The 18,062-nt window shown below is 50.3% G+C and overlaps 1 protein-coding gene across 1 annotated transcript in view; it reads right to left on the reverse strand.

Annotated features, from left to right (window-relative positions):
• Nucleotides 1–3,608: 3,608 nt before the first annotated feature.
• Nucleotides 3,609–18,062, reverse strand: part of OBSCN (obscurin, cytoskeletal calmodulin and titin-interacting RhoGEF) — a gene marked incomplete at its 5' end in the record, with an annotated part of 199,183 nt that continues 184,729 nt past the window's right edge. The window contains 10 exon segments of the mRNA XM_084260922.1: nt 3,609–6,018; nt 6,915–7,064; nt 7,282–7,357; nt 8,019–8,242; nt 8,830–9,069; nt 9,693–9,813; nt 11,625–11,795; nt 15,828–15,950; nt 17,292–17,459; nt 17,598–17,708. Of these exon segments, the coding sequence (XP_084117048.1) occupies nt 5,841–6,018; nt 6,915–7,064; nt 7,282–7,357; nt 8,019–8,242; nt 8,830–9,069; nt 9,693–9,813; nt 11,625–11,795; nt 15,828–15,950; nt 17,292–17,459; nt 17,598–17,708 (1,562 nt within the window). The 3' untranslated portion in view covers nt 3,609–5,840.

An 18,062-nucleotide genomic window follows, 5' to 3' on the forward strand; every position in this document is an offset into this window, starting at 1 on the left:
TCTTTCCCTCCTTCCCATGTATTGCTGCTCTGAGGCTCTGGTTGTTTGTGGCGTTGGGTTGTGTGATAAAACCTCATCAGCACACCCACAAAGGAGCGCAGAGAGACCAACAGAACCCTGCTAGGCTACTCCCAGATCTACCCCTGGGGCCATCAGCCCATCAAAAACCCATCTGCAACAAGCCCAGGGGAGCACAGGGGCACATTGACAGATGGGAGAATAAAGTAAGGATTTCCAAGGAATAAGTGTTTTATTTTTTCCAGGGTGACACCCATCGAGATGTGTCATCGGGCGCAGCTCTCCAGATCACCATCTGGGCTAAGCTGGATTGCTGTCAGGGGAGGGACACATCCCTTTTTGCAGGGGAAGAGCAGTTTGGGTTTGCACTGGACTTATTGTGGGACATTTAGGAGAGAAAGTAAAGATGGGGAAAAGGAGGGATTTAGGTGATTTTGGGGGGGGGGGGTGTGGGGAAACAGAAGGGTAAGGTGATAAAAAGGGGTGGTGGTGTGTAAATAGCATCATCCATACATCCATGCACTCATCTGGTCAGACCCCGTGCCTGATCAGCACAGTCCATCCCATTGTTTTATTAAATTTCTTTCCTTAAATTCCACTCCATGAGTTGGAGGGGCTGTGTGTCCGTGTTGCCCAAGCGTGTGAGTGAGTGTGCAAGTGAAGATCAAGCTAGATGAGCTGGCAAACCGAAGCATCCAGGGATCCTGTGAGCGAGCCTGGCCATGGTCCAGCATCAATTTGTTATCAGCTCCTTAATGACACATCTATTTTCCCCATGACCTACTGCCAGCAGGATGGCATCAGCTTGTAGTACACCCCTGCAAGGTCAGAGAACACCAGATGCCCTCTCCACAGACAGAAGGATTTCCTCAAGGATTTCCACTGGCTTCTTTTATAGTCCCCTTCTTGTACCTGTTTCAAATGTCCTCCTGAGAGGTCCTGGAAGGGAGTAGAGGTGGGATGTGCTGAGCAAGGACACGCTGACAGCTCATTCCCTGGTCACAGTTAAGAAAAGGAGAGACCTTGATAGTCTCATCCACCTCGTCAGTGGGAGAAGAGAGTTGCAAACGTCAGTGATCACCTCTCTGAGTTAGGAATGCATGTGGTCATCTCCTTTCCAGGGCTGCAGGAGGTTGTGTGTTCAAGTCCTGTGTCTTGGGGACAGGTTTTGGGAATAAGAACACCTCTGTGTGTGTGTGCATCTGGATTCATTCCACCCACAGCTGGCACAGCTGGAGCGTGGGTACATATTGCTGGGTCAGGGTCCGCTGCAGCACTGAACCAGCTCCCTGTTTCAACCCAAATCACTACACAAGCCTAGACATTTTGGGCTCTGCATGCTGGGCAGGAACAGGAATGACCTCCTGGGAGGGGATGGCCTTCTGGGATGCTGTGCCTGAGCCTTGGTGGGGGCTGAGCTTCCCAGCACCTGGCTCATGCTTGAGCCTGGCGAGGGTCTTGATGGTCCTCCACACTGTCCTTGAGTCCCACAGCCTGATGGTGTTACCAGAAGATGCCCATTGGAAAGTGACAAGCCCTCCAAATTTAGAGCCTGCAAAGGCCCGAGTAGGCTACAGGGAGTGGGATGGGGTGATGGGAAAGAGGAGGAGGGCCACAGAGATGATGAGAGGGCTGGAGCAGCTCCCCTACGAAGAGAGGCTGAGGGAGCTGGGCTTGTTCAGCCTGGAGAAAAGAAGGCTGTGGGGGGACCTCATTGCAGCGTTCCAGTCCCTGAAGGGAGCAGAGAAACAGGAGGGGAATCAGCTTTTTAAAAGGACAGACAATGGCAGGACAAGGGGGATGGATTAAAGCTGAAGGAGGGAAGGGTTAGATTAGGTATTAGGGGGAAGTTCTTTTCAGAGAGAGTGGTGAGGGGCTGGAACAGGCTGCCCAGGGAGGTGGTGGATGCCCCATCCCTGGAGGTGTTCAAGGCCAGGTTGGATGGGGCCCTGGGCAGCCTTGTGTAGCTCCAGGCCTGGAAGTTGGTGGCCCTGCCTGTGGCAGGGGGTTGGAACTTTATGATCCTTGGGGTCCCTTCCAACCTAGACCAGTCTGTGATTCTATGATTCTATGAAAGGGCCAGAGAACCAGAGTGGGCCATGAGAAGACAACCTCGGTCTCTTACAGGCTACAGTCACATAGATATTACACAGGTATTATGAACCCCCAACCATCTCTGTTTTATCCACTGGATCGAATGGAGGATAAAACTGTTCTCTACAAGCTCTGCTTTCCTTTTGCCTTCAATAATTAAGGCTCTGACAACATCAGCCCTTACAGAAGTTAAATCCCAACCTTACTTTTGCATAGGGCAGTGATTTCATTTTTATGCTGGCACTAACCTTGGACTTTGGGTATTATCCATGGCTGAGGAATGAAACTCAAACATTTTCATGTGTGTCCAAACTTCAAAGCCAGATTTTGCTTTGTTCTGCAAAGGACAGGGTTATGTTGTAACCACATGTGGAGAGCAAACTATCCCATATTCCCAGACCAGGCATTAGCTCTGACCTTGTGATGGTGGAAATTTGGGCAGAAACTGTCAATCAGCTGTGGCAGAGCCAAGGACATAACTGAAAAGTACTTGTAACTGTCCAAGGCTTAACTGTGACAGCTGATATTCCCTGTAACAAACCCAGCACCTTTTCACGACTTCCATACTCTGGAGCTGTTCTGGCCAGTGGTTTGAGCTTTGCAAAACTCCAAACAATGCCTGGTAGATGACAAGGTGGCCATGAGCCAGCAGTGTGCCCCATGGTGAGGAGAGCCAGTGGGATCCTGGGCGGCATCAGGAGGAGTGTGGCCAGCAGGTCACAGGAGGGGATCCTCCCCATCTACTCTGCCCTGGTCAGGCCCCACCTGGAGTGTTGTGTCCAGTTCTGGGCTCCCTGAGGTAAAAAAGACAGGGATCTCCTGGCGAGAGTCCAGAGGAGGCTACAGAGATGATGAAGGGCCTGGAGCATCTCCCCTGTGAGGAAAGGCTGAGTGAGCTGGGGCTGTTCAGCCTGGAGAAAAGAAGACTGAGGGGATCTGAACAATGTTTATCAATATCTGAAGTATGGGATGCAGGGGGAAATGGGCAGCCCCTTCTCAGTGTCTGTGGGGACAGGACAAGGGGCAATGGCTGCAAGTTGGAGCACAGGAAGTTCTGCACCAACACGTGGAAGAACTTTTTCACAGTGAGGGTGAGGGAGCCCTGGGACAGGCTGCCCAGGGGGTGTGGAGTCTCCTTCTCTGGAGATATTCTAGCCCCATCTGGATACCGACCTGTGTGACCTGTCCTAGGGACCCTGCTTTGGCAGGGGGGTTGGACCCGATGATCTCTGGAGGTCCCTTCCACCCCCTAGGATTCTGTGATTCTGTGAATGCCTTGGGCAGGTCAGAGCCATAGTGACATCCCAGCCAAGTGATGTCCTCACTCCAGGGCTCTCACAAGAGGATATTTTGTGTGGATGGTTTGTGTGAAGGTTACTGACTGCTGCTGTTGGTGGTTGTCACCCCAGGTGAGAGTTGAGGGGTGAGGGACCGGTGCTGCACAACCACGGGCTGGGCTTGGGAGAGGGATCTAAAAAATGATGACAGTGACAATATTTCAACAGAAAAATCTGGCTTTACTTCCTTGTCAGAATGGTTTATTTAACCAAACAGTAATGAGCCTAGAAAAGACTTCAGACATGCTCCAGTGCATGCAGGTGTGAGAAGCAAGAAAAGAAAAAGGAAAAGAAAATCACTTCATTTGAGTCATACAGGGAAGAGTGTGAAAGCTCCACATGAGTTAACCTACAACCAAGTTTTGTGCTTAGTTGGGTTGTCCCTTGGCACTGAGCTTTCCACCCCAAATTGTACCAGCAAGAGCAAAGAACTTGCCTGTGCCAACAGAGACCTGATTGGGTTTGTAAAAGAAGTTAAATTGGAAGGAATAGGGGGTCCTGCAAAGTTTACTGGGGGAGTAGACCTCATGGCAGCTCCTGGTGTACCTTCTCTGTCCTGAGCATGAAGTCTGGCCCTAAAGCCTTGCTTTTCTGTAGGGCATAGAGAAGACAATATTACTTTGATGCCCAAAGCTTTGCAGCCCATTGAGTCAGTGTCTCCTCTCCACAGCACAGTGGAGACTCCTCTGCTCTTGGCTCCAATTCCTGCCCTGCAAGGGAAGGAGTCACGATGCTACACGCTTCAGGTTTGGAACACTGTGGGTTAAACATGGTGGAAAAGACACCCCCTCTGCACCCCCCAGTTAAACAGCATCACTTCTGGCATCAAACTCTAACTCCTGAGGAGCTGTTTGCCTGTTCTCATTCCCCTAAACACAGCCAGGCGTGGCTCGGGGAGAGCCTCCCCTTACTACTGCCTGTCAGGAGGACTGAAGAAGCTGAGCAGCACCTGTAGGTACCTCGTTCACTTCAGAGGCACTCAAAGGAATGCTGAGGTTAGAGGTTCCTCATGCAGTGTGAAAAGCCCTGGTTAAAACCTCCACTGTCAGACATACTGCCTCCTTTGCAGCCTCTGGAGGACAGAACTTGAAAGAGCCCAGCGCAGGGCCAGCAGGATGATCAAAGGAGTGGAACACCTTCCTTATGAGGAGAGGCTGAGGGAGGTGAGTCTCTTTAGCTTGGAGGAGACTGAGGGGTGACCTCATTAATGTCTATAAATATGGAAAGAGTGAGAGTCAGGAGGATGGAGCCAGGCTCTTCTCAGTGATGGCCAGTGATAGTTCAAGGCGCAGCGGGTGCAAGCTGGAGCAGAGGAAGTTCCATGTGAATATAATGAGGAACTTTTTCACTGTGAGGGTGGCAAAGCCCTGGGACAGGCTGCCCAGAGAGGTTGTGGAGTCTCCTTCTCTGGAGATATTCAAACCCCACCTGTGTGATTTAGTCCAGGTGATCCTGCTCTGGCAGGGATGTGGGAATTTTTGAGGTCACTTCCAACTCCTAATGTTCTGTGATTCTTGTGGCTCCACAGCTGGAAGAGTTCTTGTCTAGCCCCATGTTTTATCTCAGGTCAGGCCTCATGGGGATGGTGGAGAACTTGGCCAGACAAGAGACATGCTGAGCCTGGCTGCTGATGGATGCTAACAGAGTCTCACCCCTCCAGCCTTGTGTCTGGCACTTGGCAAAGATGTGGGATCACAGGACAAATCAGGCTGCAAAGGGAGCTCAGGAGGTCTCTATGCCAAATTTCTGCCTGAAGCAAGGTCAGCTATTGACTCAGGACAGGTTGCTTAGGGCTTTATCTAGTTGGACCTCTACATCCAAAGCCTGAAGATACATTGCTATCTAATATCAGCCCCCAAAAAGTGCTAGTGCCTCACTATCCACTATCTTCCATCATAACCAGTCATTGAATTTGGATTGGAGGCAGCAGGAAACCCACCAGCCTCTCTTGCTGTGGTGGTCACTGTGGGATGGATGAGTGGTGAGGCAACATCTGCAACCGTGTCTGGTCATCATGCCCTTGTGCCAGGGGCAGAAGTCAGTGCCCAGCATTTGCACACACAGAGTCTTTCTGACCTCAGGGAAGGATTTGCAAAGCTGCTTGGGGCTGCTAGCAAGCCCTGGTTGGAAATCTTTACTCCAGGGAGCATGGAGCCAAGTGTCACACACGCTGTCAAGTTACCGTTGCTCAGCTGAGCCGTGTCAGCAGCCTGTAGTTCTCCTCTTACCTTGTGCCAGCACACACGTAGGGGTTACTCTGCTGGGCCATGCTATACCAGGCTCACAGAGAGCTCAGCTGATGCTCAGCAACTTGGCAGGACTGCTTGGTACCAAAGATTAAGTGTGGAAGGGGAGGGGGAAGACAGCTCATGTCCTGTTGTCGCATCCACGTCACTGAGCAATCATGAGGCCGTACTTGGAGCAGAGCAGAGCCCTCTTCTTTTCCCGTTCGGTGAGGAAATTCCTCAGTTTGGTGGTGGGGAAGGTGACCAGTGCTTGCTGCCTGTTGTCCAAACCTGTCTCCTGGAGCCATGGGCTCTGAAGGCACTCCGAGGCTGATGGCCTTCCCCTAGAACAGACAAAGGTGAGGGATCAACAAAACCAAGTGTGGAGTCTTGCACCTGGGAGTCAATAACTGCTGGAATCAGTACAGGCTGGGGGTGACCTGCTGGAGAGGAGCTCTGTGGAGAAGAACCTGGGGGTCTTGGTGGGTGACAGGTTGGCCATGAGCCAGCAGTGTGCCCTGGGGGCTGAGAGAGACAATGGGATCCTGGGGGGCATCAGGAAGAGTGTGGCCAGCAGGTCACAGGAGGGGATCCTCCCCCTCTGCTCTGCCCTGGTCAGGCCCCACCTGGAGTGTTGTGTCCAGTTCTGGGCTCCCTGGGATAAAAAGGACAGGGATTTCCTGGAGAGAGTCCAGATGAGGCTACAGAGATGCTGAAGGGCCTGGAGCATCTCCCCTGTGAGGAAAGGCTGAGTGAGCTGGGACTGTTCAGCCTGGAGAGAAGAAGACTAAGGGGGAACCTTATTAATGTTTATAAATATCTGAAGTATGGGATGCAGGGGGAAATGGGCAGCCCCTTTTCAGTGTCTGTGGGGACAGGACAAGGGGCAATGGCTGCAAGTTGTAGCACAGGGAGTTCTGCACCAACATGCAGAAGAACTTTTACACAGTGAGGGTGAGGGAGCCCTGGGACAGGCTGCCCAGGGGGGTGTGAAGTCTCCTTCTCTGGAGATATTCCAGACCCATCTGGATGCTGCCCTGTGTGACCTGTCCTAGGGACCCTGCTTTGTCAGGGGGGTTGGACCCAACGATCTCTGGAGGCCCCTTCCAACCCCTACGATTATGTGATTGTATGATCAACTGGGAATCCATGGTGGGTGAGGAGGCTCCTTGCAAATGGAGAGAAAGAAGGGGCAACACTCCGGCTCTGCACCCAGTTGGGAGTGTGAACACTGCCTTACCAGGGGTTGGCACACAGGGTGCTCTGGAGAAAGGACACTGCTCCACCAGAGAGACCAGCGTAGCACCGCGTGAGCTTCACCTTCCCCTTCCTGGCTGTTCTCAGGAACTCACAGGGTACATCAGAGCTGACGGGGTAGTTGGCACTCAACCTAAGCCAAGACAAGAGACTTGATCAGCACAAAGGGCATTGCTCAGGATGCTCCTTCTCCCAGGAATCCCTACCCAGCAGTGAGAGGAGTGTCAGTGACGCACAGAAATGTCATATGGGAAAACAAAACCTCAAAGGCCACTGCTCCTCAGCAGGCTGTGTGACTTTGGCTGCTTTTCCACTTGTAGGGAAGGGAAGGGAAGGACAGACTGACTTACATGATGAAGGCTGTGATTCCGACGGACCAGATGTCGGTCTGAGGGAGGGCTCCTTGTTCTGTCAGCAGTTCTGGAGCTAGAAAAGCAAACTGGTGTGAGCCAAACTCTTCTACAGAATCACAGAATGAGCAGGGTTGGATCTGGAGATCATCAACCCCCTTACCAGAGCAGAATCACTTCAAGCAGGCTGCACAGGACAGCATTGAGGCGGGTTTTGTATGTCTCCAGAGATGGAATCGCCCCAAACTCTCTGGGCAGCCTTGTCCAGTGCTCTGCCACCTTCACATAAAGAAGTTCCTTCTCAAGTTTAGGTGGAACTTCCTATATTCAAGTTTGTGCCCATCACCTCTTGTCCTGTCCCTGGGCACCACTGAGCACAGACTGACCCCATCCTCCAACACACTGAGATCAGCACAGAAGCAGTGGGTGCCTTTATGCCTTGCTACCTTCCCAGAAGTGAAGAAGAAACTTCTAATACAGGGAGCTGGTTGACCCTCAGGGGAGATGACTGCCATGAACCCTTGAGAACATCAGGCCAAATAGCAGTAATACTATACCCCCTGAGCTCTGGACACACCACTTGCTGTTCCCGCAATCTCAGAGTGTTACTGGAGGGCAGTACCTGGGAAACTTTGCTTGCTGGGGCCAACTAGTTGCCTTGACCAATGGTTCTGACTGTCTGTTTACCTCAGATTGCATACATGGCCAAGGTTGCTGTGGCTGAACTCTGTACTCACCCATGGTTTCAACATAGTCCATGCATTTGTCCATGGTAATAACTTTGTCTTGTGTGTAGAACTGGGCATTGCCAAAATCCAGGAGTTTCAGCAGGTTGGGCTTGGTGATGATCATGTTTTCAGACCTGAGATCCAAGTGCAGGATGTTATGTGAGTGGAGGTACTCAATGGCACTGAGGGTCTGCCACAGGTAGTCTCGGACCTCCACTTCTGAGTACGATGTCCTGGTGGAACAAAGGGGACAGAAACCAACGGTGTCTAACCTGCCCAAGGTATTCTGCATCCTCCCCTGGATGTCTAATCCCATGAGAAGTCAAGAAACAACCCTATTCACTTAGCAAATCTATTGTATGTAGAGACAACAGTCCATATAGGAGGTCACTGACCCGTGTGTCAGAGAAAGCAGTGGTTGTGTAGAAATCAAACTGCAGATTTGATGCCCACCATTCCCTCCCTTTTGATTGGAGGATTCAATTCAGGATTTTCTGTCATTGTGAGGAACAATGTGGAGAAGCAATGAGGCCTCCTGAGCCAGTCAACTCCATCTTACAGGAGATGGGGTTTCCTATCAACTGCTGTAAACTATTTTCAACATCTCAACCCTGTGGCCCCGAATTTTCCCCTTCCCCAACCTCGTAGGAAACTTTAAGTGACTTTTTTTTTTAATGCCACTGGACGTTGCAGAACGAATGCATCACAAATCCCACCTGCAATGACAGCGTGGTGACCCAGTTTGTCAGGGGAAAGCAGGAGGTGGTGTACTCCTTACACCAGCCCTGAGTGGAAACCCCTTCCCACCACGTGCTCTCACCGTGAGGCCAAGGAGTGGAGTAGCTCTGGTCCCACGCACACCTCCTGGATCAACACTAAGTGCCGTGGGCTGACGTAGGCTCCCTTCAGCTGGGCAATGTTTGTGTGATGGAGCTTCCTCAGGATCTGGTACTCGAGCAGCACGGTCTGCTTGTCCTCTTGCCAGTAAGGGATAATTTTAGCAGCTAAAGTCTTCCCACTTTCTTTTTCCCTGCACTGCCGGACGATGCTGAAACGCCCCCTGGTACAAAGGAAGACAAAGGGAAGTGAAGCTTCTCTTGCCACTCCTGGAAGAGCCAGGAGCTTCTGTGCTTTGAAGCCATCAGGATCCCATGCTGTGTTTTTCATCCGTGCCCAACGCTGAGCTATTGTGTCTCCTGTCACAGTTTGCACATCCTCCTGCATCTCTCAGTTGTGCAGTCGCTTTAAATTGCAGGAGTGGGAGCTTAACTCCTTTAGAAAGAGAGAGAGGGTGGCTCATCCTGCCTGGAGCAAGAGAACAACCTCCCACATTAGCAAAAGAAGTTGGTGTCTAGAGGGAGAAAGCTGCATCCCAACCCCATGCCTGGAAATGGTAGCTGTAAAGGATGATGCAGCAAGGAGAGGAGCCTTTGTTAGCCCTGGGCTCACCACACAGCATACTAAAGGGTTGCCCTGGTGCCCATCACAGACTCTTTTACTCTCCCAGAAAACCTGAAATTCTACCAAACCACAGTGAAGATCCTCAGCCCACGATCCCAGGATTGCATGTTTTGCTGTGGAGGTGTTGTCAACAAAACGCTGGGTGAGCATCACATTTACAAAAGGGACTTTTCTAAACACCAGGCACCTGTGTCTGGGTGAGAGCCCAGTTGGATTCGCTACCTTTTGATCTCCGTTTGGAAGGCGTAGGTCTGGTAGGTTGGGAAAGGCTCGGATGGTGAGATTATTTCACCCTCTTCTTCAGTGGCAGCTGATGGGATGTTCTGCATTGCAGCATGGAGCTCTGCAGAGAAAAAGTGACTGGGGTTACATGGGAAAACAACCCTGAGTGGAAACTGGAGCCTCTCTGAGCCACCCTCCACTGTCACAGAATCACAGAATCACAGGGGTTGGAAGGGACCCCCAGAGATCATCATCTCCAACCCCCCTGCCAAAGCAGGGTCCCTAGGACAGGTCACACAGGTCGGCATCCAGATGGGTCTGGAATATCTCCAGAGAAGGAGACTCCACACCCCCCTGGGCAGCCTGTCCCAGGGCTCCCTCACCCTCACCAGGAAGAAGATCTTCCCCATATTGGTGTGGAAATTCCTGTGCTTCAACTTGAGCCCATCACCCCTTGTCCTGTCCCTACAGACACTGAAAAGGGGCTGCCTATTTCCCCCCATGTCCCACACTTCAGATATTGATCCCCATTGATCAGATCCCCTCTCAGGCTTCTTTCCTCCAGGCTGAACAGCCCCAGGTCACTCAGCCTTTCCTCACAGGGGAGATGCTCCAGGCCCTTAATCATCTCCATTGCCTCCTCTGGACTCTCTCCAGGAGATCCCTGTCTATTTTATCCCAGGAAGCTCAGAACTGGACACAACACTCAAGGAAGGGCCTGACCAGGGCAGAGTAGAAGGGATCAGTACAGAAGACAGGAGAGCGCTCTCCAGGCTCTGCAGGTTATCTCTAAGCTATGGTACCCACAGGTATTTGAATGCACCAGATTCTGGACTGGCCACCCTGGCGTGACCACCTAGACTAGATGACCACATCTAGTGACCAGAGACTAGGTGAGATGGACTGAGTGCAGTGTGCTGCAGTGTCAAACATCTCAGCCGCTGGTCCTCAGCTTCTCACGTAACAAGTCATCAGGGCACAGTGAGAGGCTGGTGGGGCACTAGAAACTCCTTTTAGTTGGATATTTCAGGGCAGCAGCTGAAGCTTGTTGCTCTGCTCCTGGCATGTGGCTGTGTCTGAGCACTCCTTGAAATATTAGAGACCTTATCATCACCTACAGCTACCTGAAGGAAGGGTGCAGAGAGGTGGGTGATGGTCTCTTCAGCCAGGTGACAGGAGATGGGACAAGGGGAAATGGCCTCAAGCTGCCCCAGGGCAGGGTCAGAGCAGATGTGAGGGAAAAGTTCTTCCCTGAAAGAGTTGTCAGGGTCTGGAACAGGCTGCCCAGGGAGGGGCTGAGTCACCATCCCTGGATGTGTTTTAAAAAAGGGTAGATGAGGTACTTAGGGATCTGGTTTAGCACAGGATGGGAATGGTTGGACTTGAAGATCTTCAAAGGCCTTTTCCAACCTTGTGATTCTGTGATCCTCTGACCCATGAAAGCATCTTGGAATCGCTGGGCACATGGATATATGTTAATAAAAGGCCACGGGAAAGCAAACGATTCAGAGTGAGTTAAAAAATCTCTGTGAACTGATTTTTTTTCTTTTTTTTACAAAATAATCCTCTCCACTGGGAGGAAATTCCAGTTAGACCATCCTTCTGCTTCTTGGCAGGAAAGAGACTTCCTGAGCTACAAAGATAGATTTGCTGCGGGGTTACGACCGTCTTAATTTTAAAAACATGTGAATAATAACAAGTATCCAAACAGGTGGGAAAAATAAAGTCAATCAAGCTTTCTTTACTTCAGAGACAAAGTGCAGCTGAAAAATGCACCCCAGTAGGGCAGGAATTCCCAGGAATTCCCAGTACCAACCACCCGAACACGTAAATTAATGCTGATTAGGACTGAGTCTGTAACAAAGAGCAGGTCTGATGCTTTCACCAGTGTCAGATTGATGCCACCAACGCACTCTTGGCATTTTCTCTTACCCATTTCATCTTTCCCTCTGAGTTTCACTTTGGCAGACGGGTCGCTGTAAGGCCCCATTCCTGCTTTGCTGGTGCACGCTATCCTGAAGGAGTAGATAAAACCCTTGGAGAGACTTCTGGCGTAGTAGCAGCAGTCAGCGAGGTCAGAAGCAAGAGTCATCCACTCCCCATCTTAACCAAAGAAAGGAAGGAAAGAGATTAGGGATCCCTGACTTCTGGGCTCCTCACCATCAGAAGGACATTGAGGTCCTGGAGCGAGTCCAGAGAAGGGCAACCAGGCTGGGGAAGGGACTGGAGGGCAAATCATATGAGGAGCAGCTGGGGGTGTTTAGTCTGGAGAAGTGGAGGCTGAGGGGAGACCTTATCACCACCTACAATGACCTGTCAGGAGGGTGCAGAGGGGTGGGCGATGGTCTCTTCAGCCAGGGGACAGGAGATGGGACAAGGGGAAATGGCCTCAAGCTGCTCCAGGGCAGGGTCAGCTCAGATGGGAGGGAAAAGTTCTTCCCTGAAAGAGTTGTCAGGGCTGGAACAGGCTGCCCAGGGAGGGGGTTGATTCACCATCCCTGGATGTGTTTAACAGGCGGGTAGATGAGGTGCTCAGGGATCTGGTTTAGCACAGGACAGGAATGGTTGGACTTGATGATCTTAAAGGTCTTTTCCAACCTTTTGATTCTGTGATTCTGTAATTTCAGATGGTCATACTGTGGGGTTTTTTCAGTGTTGAGGTTTTTTTGTTGTTGTTTTGCTTTGCTTTTTGGTTTTGGAATGGGGTTTTTTTGCTTTGTGGTTTTGGTTGGGTTTTTTTTTAAATCAACTTTTCTTATGTGCTGGCAATACAGCAATACTGTAATCTCGTACAGTGAAGGAAAAACTAACTTGCTGTGGCCAATTTTTTGTGCATGGTGCCAAACTCATCTTTTCTGAGATCAGCTGTTTTATATCTAATCAGTCCAAGATGAGGCAATATTGTTTCAGAGGAATGGTGAAACTTTCCTGTATAGTTTCTGTTTATCTAATTCATGCCACCAATCTCTAGTGCAAATATACATCAAGAACTCCAAATAAAAGTCTAGCAAAATCACCATTTTTGCCTTCTTTGGCTCCATCTTGAAGTCATGAGACACAGGACTAGCCACTGACACCCTCCTAGCAAGCCCAGTGTTTGCAACTTGGGCAGGTTTAGTCAAACTTTTAGGAAACTCATGAGATTTCTTAGGGAACTGAAGTTGTAGGTATGTTCTGGGCTTGGGATTCATGGGATGAAGGTGTGGAATGGAAAAGCACCAGCAAACATCTAATGATCATTCATTTCAAGTGATGCTGTCCCCCATGTTTTCCCGTTGCTGCCGTGCTTCAAGGCTGAACTCCACTTCCTGAGGCTGCCTGAGGTTAAACCCAATCCCTCATCCAAATAAACACTGTTAGAGAGACTCAAAACATAGGATAAGCACTAATTCACCACCCAAAACAAAGGAATCAGTGACTCTGCAGGGTACTGGCTGACTTAGAGGGGGTTGAGTGAGTAAGAAGGAGCAGATGCAGCTTACAAACAAAAGAGTCTGCAGAAGCAGCATGCAGAAACATGCTGTCAGATAATGGATAAAACAAGGATTTATTTCCCCACCCCCTGTATATCTTAATCCTCCTGTGCTCAGGAAAGCAGGAGTGTTCCTGCCAAATGCACAGAATGCAATGGAAGATAGATGCTGTTTCCTGTTTTTCTTCCTAACATGGAATAACCCCTGTTTGTGTCCTCCCCAAGGTCTTGTCTATCGTTGTGTCCGAGGAAAGCTGTGCTGGAGGAAAAAGTGACTGACACCACTTCCCTGGTGAAAAGATCAGAGATTCATAGAATCATAGGGGTTGGAAGGGACCTCCAGAGATCTTTGGGTCCAACCCCCCTGCCAGAGCAGCTCCCCAGCTCATATTTGCACAGGTCGGTGTCCAGACAGGTCTTGAATATCTCCAGAGAAGGAGACTCCACACCCCCTGGGCAGCCTGTCCCAGGGCTCCCTCACCCTCACTGGGGAAAAGTTCTTCCACATGTTGGTGTGGAACTCCCTGTGCTCCAACTTGCAGCCATTGCCCCTTGTCCTGTCCCTAGAGACACTGAAAAGGGGCTGCCCATTACCCCTGTGTCCCATACTTCAGAGATTTATAAACATTAATAAGGTCCCCCCTTAGTCTTCATCTCTCCAGGCTGAACAGTCCCAGCTCCCTCAGCCTTTCCTCACAGGAGAGATGCTCCAGGCCCTTCAGCATCTTTGTAGCCTCCTCTGGACTCTATCCAGGAGATCCCTGTCTTTTTTATCCCAGGGAGCCCAGAACTGGCCACAACACTCCAGGTGGGGCCTGACCAGGGCAGAGCAGAGGGGGAGGATCACCTCCTTAGACCTGCTGCCCACACTCCTCCTGATGCCTCCAGGATCCCATTGTCTCTCTCAGCCCCAGGACACACTGCTGGCTCGTGGTCAACCTGCCATCTACCAGGACCCCCAGGTCCTTCTCCACAGAGCTCCTCTCCAGCAGATCATCCCCCAGCCTGTACTGATTCCAGCAGTTATTCCTTCCCAGGTGCCAGACTCTCCACTTGCTTTCACTAAACCTCATTTGGTTTCTCCCTGCCCAGCTCTCCAGCCTGTCCAGGTCTCTCTGGATGGCAGCACAGTGTTCCTGTGTGTCAGCCACTCCTCCCAGCTCTGTATCATCCAAGTCCTTGCTGAGGGTGGATGCTATTCCCTCATCAAGGTCATCAGATAGAAAGATAGAAAGCTGCTGTCTGTGCTCAAGCTAAACCAGAAAGGAGCATCTGGATGTGTGGAGAATTAGAAGAGAAGGAGCACGGAGCAGCTGAATCCAAAGGGCTGTGTATGTGTGACAGAGCAGTGGAAATTACTATCAGGTGTAGCATTCCTAGTGCTGACAGCCAAAGTGCTCCCAAGGGAGATGGAACAGGCTGCAGGGTTTGATCCAAAATTCATGGGCTTCAACAGGAAAACACGCACTGTCTGCATGAGGCTCTGGACCAAGCCCTGGGAGAGAAGATCAAAGGGATGCTGCAGTTCTGCCAGGCTTTTGTGATCTCGTCCTGGCTGTTTGCCCTAATGTTCCAGGATAAACAATGGGAATAGAAAGCAGGGCTGGTTTTAGTGTAGGATGGATTGCCTTTTTGATAGACCATCTTTCTCCCCTGATGGTACAGAAAGTCTGGGTGCAGGGTGGCATTGTCTGCCGGTGGCTGTTGCTGGACATCATAATGTTGTCAGACCTGTAGCTAGAGAGGATTACTCAGGACTGTGTGTCTGGCACCAGCACGTTCTCCTGTAGCTGTTCACTTGTTCACAGCTTCCCTGGGACCTAGTTTGAGTCACACTTTAGCAAACCCTGTGTATGACCATTTTCCAGATGATTTCCAATGGATTAAAGCTAAAGGAAGGAAGGTTTAAATTGGATATTGGGGGAAGCTCTTTACAGAGAGAGTGGTGAGGGGCTGGAACAGGCTGTCAAGGGATGGGGTGGATGCCCCATCCCTGGAGGTGTTCAAGGCCAGGTTGGATGGGGCCCTGGGCAACCTTGTGTAGCTCCAGTCCTGGAGGTTGGTGTCCCTGCCTGTGGCAGGGGGGTTGGAGCTCTGTGATCCTTGGGGGTCCTTTCCAACCCAGACCATTCTATGATACTATGATTTAGCCAGCATGATGTCTCACTTTTAGATGGCTAAATGACAGCTGTATGAATTTCATTCCTAACTTAAAATGAGACTGCTAAAATGAGGTTGTTTCTGAATTGAAAACCCCAGCATCAAGCTGGGGGAGAAATCACACAGATCGAGACATGTCCTGCAAGGAATGTCTCAGCCTTCAGTCCCTAAAGGGGCTACAGGAAAGATGGAGAGGGACCATTTATCAGGGAGTGCAGCGACAGGACGAGGGGTAATGGGTTTAAACTAAAAGAAGGGAGGTTTAGATTAGATAATAGGAAGAAATCCTTCCCTGTGAGGAGAGTGAGGCCCTGGCACAGGGTGCCCTGAGAAGCTGTGGCTGCCCCTGGATCGCTGGCAGGGTTCAAGGCCAGGTTGAGTGTGTCTTTGGGTAACCTGGGCTGGTAGGGGGTGTCCCTGCCCGTGGCAGGGTGTTGGAGCTGGATGGGCTTTGACATCCCTTCCCACCCAAACCATTCTGTGATTCTAAGGCTTCACTTTACCTTCACTCCTGCACTGGATGGTGTAATGGATGGGGATGTTTGTTTCCACAGGTTTCCAGGCCACTTGCACTCCATCCTCATAGACTTCCATGATGTCAGGGGGTGGAGGACTGGGAGGAATATCTGTCATGGGGAGGCACAAAACCCAGTGAACGTTACCCTGTATGCCCAGTATCTCTCACTTATTGCTATTCTGTTTTCAATATACCATAATATACTATAATTCACTATACTATACTGTAATATAATACACTATAATTGACTATAATACTATATATTAAAATAGGATATGTAATATGGAATATACAATATATTATACAATATATCTTCATTTATGTGATACCTAATAAATACAATACAATAAATACAATAAGATATGATAAGATTGATATGATATGATATGATATGATATGATATGATATGATATGATATGATATGATATGATGTAATATATATTCTCCTAGTGGAGCAGCAGTTTAACTGTGCCTATCTGAAACTCCACATGAAGGTTTTGAAGTCTATTTCTAGAACCACATGGCTACTGGAGCACCTCCAAGTCCAGGAAAAAGGCTAAAGAGTGAAGAAGAGGGAATGAACCCTGCAAAATGTACCATGCTACCCGACAGCTGTGACTGTGGCCTAGAGTAGGCAAGGGAGAGACTGTCCCCTGAACCTATCTGCAGAAATCTCACCCCATGGGTGTTTAAGGGTCACATTTTGGGGCAGAAATACTACTTTTTTTCCAAACATGGGGCTGCCTTCATCTTCAAAACCTGCTTGCCCAAATTAATCAGGTTTGCCAAGCCTGGTAACCCTCAGCATCATCTTGCTGCCCCTGATTCTGAAGGCCAGCTGCTTTAGCTATTGCAGAGGTCCTCTTTTGTTTGCTTTTGGGCTGTTTTTTTTAATTCTCTGCTTCTAACTCTCAAGTCACAGTTTTTTCTGATTTCAGCTGGGTCCTCACCTTTAGCACAAGGGCAAATAAAACCCCAACAACCTGGCTGCAGGGGGACCTCATTACAGCCTTTCAGTCCCTGAAGGGAGCAGACAAATAGGAGGGGAATCAACTTTTTAAAAGGCCAGACAATGGCAGGGAAAGGGGGATGGCTTAAAGCTAAAGGAAGGAAGGTTTAGATGAGATATTAGGGAGAAGTTCTGTACAGAGAGTGGTGAGGTGCTGGAACAGGCTGCCCAGAGAGGTGGTGGATGCCCCATCCCTGGAGGTGTTCAAGGCCAGGTTGGATGGGTCCCTGGGCAGCCTTGTGTAGCTCCAGGCCTGGAGGTTGGTGTCCCTGCCTGTGGCAGAGGGGTTGGAGTTCTGTGATCCTTGGGGTCCCTTCCAACCCAGACCATTCTATGATTCTATGGTGGATAAACCCTTAAGTGTTGACCAGTTCTGCACACACTGCTTACCATGGACAGAACCCCCCCAAACATTAAAAACCTGGGTACTTCTTCTCTTACCTGCTTTTCTTATGATGCAAGAGGTGGATGCTGAGCCCAGGGAGTTTGTGGCCACGCAGGTGTAAATACCAAAATCCTCAGCACTGACAGAGAGAATAGTCAGCAGCTGGAAGTTTTTGAGTGTGGCAGAAATAAGCACCCGACTGCTGCTCTGGACAGGCATCCCATCTGAAGGATGGGAGATAAGAGAGGTGAGTACCTTGCAAATTTACATGGAGGTATCCAAAACCCTCCCTGCACCCCTGTCCCAGGGGATCCCTGTCCCAGATGATCCCTGTTCCCTGCAGGGATCCCAACAGCCATCACCTCTGAACCAGTCGACGTGCAGGGAGGAGTGAGCTGCTGTCCTGCAGGACAGCGTCACGCACTGTCCGACAGCAGCAGCCTGATCGATGAGCTCCTCAACGAACAAAGGTGCTGTAGAGGAGAGGGAAAGCAATGAGTCAGAGCAGCCAGGAGGGCCATGTGGGAAACATGTGCATGGGCAACATCAAAAAAGCATTTTTTAATCAGTTCAAGAACATCCTGTTCATGCTCTGGCATTCCTCTGGCCACTGGTTTGGAGAATCCCCTGGGCTCAGCACTTGGGTGCAGGAGACCTGCTCAGCCCCATGGATGCAGTGTGCCTGTACACCATAATCCAGATGGACCTTGGAAGGTCCATGGGGAATGTGTGCACTGCCCAGCCCTGCTGGTACAGCCAAGGAAACAGAACATCTCGGAGGAGAGGGACAGCATGTCACAGCAGGAGTGTTTTTCCTGACCTAGCTT

This window comes from Gallinula chloropus (genome assembly GCF_964237585.1).
Source record: "Gallinula chloropus genome assembly, chromosome: 2".
Lineage (NCBI taxonomy): Eukaryota > Metazoa > Chordata > Aves > Gruiformes > Rallidae > Gallinula > Gallinula chloropus.